Source organism: Chaetura pelagica, unplaced genomic scaffold (genome assembly GCF_000747805.2).
Source record: "Chaetura pelagica isolate M959 unplaced genomic scaffold, ChaPel_1.0 scaffold1453, whole genome shotgun sequence".
In the NCBI taxonomy this organism is placed as follows: domain Eukaryota; kingdom Metazoa; phylum Chordata; class Aves; order Apodiformes; family Apodidae; genus Chaetura; species Chaetura pelagica.
In genome coordinates, this window is record NW_009952836.1 from 38,981 (window position 1) to 42,871 (window position 3,891).

The window sequence follows — 3,891 nt, forward strand, 5'->3', positions numbered from 1 at the left end:
GGGCTTTCCGCCCCGGGGGGGCTGGTGGGCATGGGTTTCCTCCCTGGGGGGGCTGATGGGCAGGGGTTTCCTCCCTGGGGGGGCTGATGGGCAGGGGTTTCCTCCCTGGGGGGCTGCCGGGCTGCTCTGCTGCGGTTTCAGCCTGTCTGAGCACCTGTGAGAGGGCTCTGCTGTTCAACCCTGCCCTGCTGCTCAGGATCTCAGCCCTTTTATCATTGTCATCGTTGTCACAGACTGGTTTGGGTTGGAGGGACCTTAAAGCCCATCTAGTCCCACCCCCTGCACGGGCAGGGACACCTCCCACCAGCCCAGGCTGCTCCAAGCCCCATCCAACCTGCCCTTCAACACTGCCAGGGATGGGGCAGCCACAGCTTCTCAGAGCAACCCAGTGCTCTCCTCTACCTCTTCTTCATGGCTCTTCTCCCCAGCCAGTTTATCAGGGCTTGGTTTTGATCCCTCTCACCCAAATCTGGGGAGGGCAATGTCCTGTTTTAGCATGTGTGGGATTGAGCAGCTGCTCTGGGCCTCTGGCTGCCACCCTTGGTGGCAGAACTCTGGAGTGGTGCCACCATCACCATATGCTGTGTCCTCCCTCCCTCCTGGCCAACAGGCAATGTTTGCAGAATGGGACCTTCTTTCCCAGGAGAGCCCCCACAGCCCCTCCAGTGCCAGGAGATGATTAGTGAGGGGTTTAAGCTGTGGATTTATTTTTCTTTCTTTTTTTCCCCTGTTGTAGAAGCAGGGCAGGCGAAGCTGCTGGATCATGCCATGCTGCTGCAGGTGATCAAAGAGCAGCAAGTGCAGCACAAGCAGCTCCTGGACCACCAGGCAAAACTGCTGGCTGTCATTGAGGAGCAGCACAAGGAGATCCACCAGCAAAGGCAGGAGGAGGGGGGAGAGGAGAAGCCAAAGCAAGGTAAGGACATGGCTGGAGAGTCTGACCCTTCCAGGGGCTGATCACTGCTCCAAGCAGCTTTAAGATGGGGCTGGGAGAGATCCGAGTCCCTCGGGCACATGGCTCGTGTGTCTGAGCCAGCTCCAAGGTCAGAGATCACAGGGATAGCAGCCCTCCAGCCCTCCCAGTTTTCCTGCACAGCTGGTTGATGGTGGGAACACTTCTCCTGTCCCCTGTAGTGTGGAATGTGGCAGCAGGAGAAGGGAATCTGGTGAGGAAAAGCTTTGACGCGTTGGTTTTTGTTCCGCAGCGGAAGCGCAGCCAGAGCCCCGGAGCAGGGAGGACAAGGGCCTGGGAGCTGGGCAAGAAGCTGCCATGAAGCCACAGGGCAAAGAGGGGTTGGAGCAGCCCAGGCAGGGCCGGAAGCCCCTGGAGCCTGTGGAGCAGCACAGGGGGACTGCAGGAAAGCTGGACGAGGCTGGGCAGAGGCGTGAGATTCCTGGGATCTCTCCCAGGGAGCAGAAGGTGCTGCCACAGCAGAACGACAGAGCTATTAAAAATCCCACAGAGAACCAGGATCCCCCTCGCAGGGATGCCCAGCACATTCCAGCAGCCAGAAACCACCTAGAGAAGAAGTCCTTGGCAGAGGATTTAGGAGGAGATCGTGAAGCCAAAGCTGGAAGAGATGTCCACGAGAAGAATTCCCTGAAAGCCGTGGAAGTAGCTACAGCTCCCATCCAAAGAGAACAGCTGGGGGCTGCCAAAGTTCAGGGAGTAGCAGGAAAGAGTCTGGAAAGAGACTCAGGAATCGACCTTAAAGCCAAAGCACTGAGTCAGGTGGAGCCCAAAGACCTGGCAGTTGCTCTGGACTCCTCCAGTAAGAGGGACGTGGCAGAGAGCGAGCAGCACCTACGGGAGCACCGGAGAGGTGCAGGCACCGAGGGCGCCGGGCGGCAGAACTGGCAGAGGGACAGGCAGGGGAGGGAGGAGGCTCCTCGGGAGAAGGTGGTGAACGTGGCCCAGGACGTGCAGGAGGATCCCCGGGGCAAGCAGAGGCATGGGGATGGGAGCATCTCAAACGATGCTGAGAAGAAGCCAGGCCCTGAGAATCCTCCTGTCCAAAAGGCTGAGGAAGGAGCAGCTGCCCAGGGGGAGCAGAAGCAGGACCACGACATCAAACCCAACCGGGACCTGAAGCTGCAGGCGGACCTGGACCTGCGCCGGAGGAGGCGGGAGCTGCTGCCTGCCGAGGAGGAGGGGGCTGCACAGGGGGTCTTCATTGGCCTGAACCCCCTCCCAGATGTGAAGGTGAACGACCTGCGGAGCGCGCTGGAGACGCGGCTGCAGCAGGTGGCGGAGGGGGCCCCGCAGGTGGGTCACAGCCGGCAGATCCACCCGGCCCCGCGCGCGGGCGGCGGCTGAGCAGGGTGGTCGTGCTCGTGGGTGGCTGCGGGTGTTGGCCACGGGCACCAGGCCCAGCAGCTCCCCAAGGACGAGTCAAGTCATCCAGCTGTGTTTTTGGCCGCTGTTGGCTCAGGCAGGGGTTGGGCTGAGCCAGCAGCACACAGCGCTGGGACACCCAGGATCCCCTTGTACCTGGGAGCATCATCCAGGGAACCAGAGGCTTCTCCTCCCTGCATGTGTGGCTGCAGGTGGCCAAGGAGATGGCAATGCTGAAATAAATGATCCTGCTCTCCTCCAGCTTTCAGAGGTTGCCCTGCTCCTTGGTCCCCTGCCAGACCAGCTTCCAAGGACCTTTTTCACCATCTCGTTCATATCAAATTGCCTTCTTCAGCTGGCTCTTGACTGCCCTTTCAGAACTGAGGTGCTGCTCCTCCACAAGGTTCCCTGCTTGGAAAGGCTTCTCTGATCCCTGCCTTGCGTCCTCTGGGGTCGTGTGGGGGCATCAGGAGGAGGGAAAATTGGGATCACAGCTTTTGGGAAAGGAGCATCAAGTCATGAGTTGAGAACCAGCTTAGCCAATTGCTTGGGTGTTTCTCCTGGAATGGGAGCTGTTAGCCTTGCATGTTTAGGAGATAGTTGTGGTTTATGAACCTAGTTTAGTAGAAATGCTGCCTTAAACGGGCACAACAGCTGCTGTTGTGCTGCCTCTACCCCAGGGATGCCGGGGGCGGCCGCACACAAGCAATAACCCGGAGCTTCGCCCTCCCCGGACGCTCAGCCCCCATCTCTGCTTTCAAGCTTGACTCCTTCTGTCCAAAGTGCATTTATGAAGCTCAACTCAGGGGCTGCGGGCCCCTCCCCCCTTCCCTTCCCAGACCAGCTTGTTTTTTCTGCAAGAGATGACTAATTTGGGAACAAAAGACATGGCTTCAAAGGGCAGGCACGGCGCTCAGGCTTACCTACCTCTTCTCTGTTCCACACAGTTCAGTGTGTTTGTGTGTTCTTCCCAGCCCTGTTTTACATCCATAGATGTCCCTGCTCCACCCCTGGAAATGCATTTTATGAGCAAGGAAAGGAAGAGCTTCTATGAGAGCCCTGGTTCCTGCCAGGCTCCCAGTCAGTGATTCATCCGTTTGGTTTTTATTTTGTTTTTACATCCTGACTTGCGAATGTAAGAAATCAAATCCCAAAGCTCTCGTTACAATGACTGAAATTTCCCAGCCTGGAGCCTACAGACCTCATCACTGTGGTGGTTTTTATATCCGTATCTCCAAGTGTCTTTGATAAACTAAGCCTTGTGGAGTTGGCATCTGCTGGGACCTGGCAGGGTTGGGTTGTTACCGGACACGTGGGGCTGTCACACCAGCTCTGGTCACTCGCTGCCCGCCCAGGACCCTGTTCCTCATCTTAATTTCTGATTAAAACGACTCAGAGCCACAGCCAGGACTCGGGTGAGCTTCAGGAGGGCCCCCCTGCCATTCCCCGTGACTGTCACGGCCTTAACCCCGCGGTACAAACCAGCGTCTCCGTTCCGCTGTCCTGAAGCACAAGGAGCGTGGCCGGGATCACGCTCTGCCCGCAGCGGGTTCCCC

The 3,891-nt window shown here is 58.1% G+C and overlaps 1 protein-coding gene across 1 annotated transcript in view; it reads left to right on the forward strand.

Annotated features, from left to right (window-relative positions):
- The window catches only part of SLC38A10 (solute carrier family 38, member 10), a gene marked incomplete at its 5' end in the record, with an annotated part of 35,333 nt that extends 33,016 nt beyond the window's left edge, over positions 1–2,317 (forward strand). Inside the window, 2 exons of the mRNA XM_009995169.1 lie at positions 737–916; positions 1,206–2,317. Coding sequence (XP_009993471.1) covers positions 737–916; positions 1,206–2,317 — 1,292 coding nt within the window. The remainder of the gene's footprint in view (positions 1–736; positions 917–1,205) is intronic.
- Between the last annotated feature and the right edge of the window lie 1,574 nt (positions 2,318–3,891).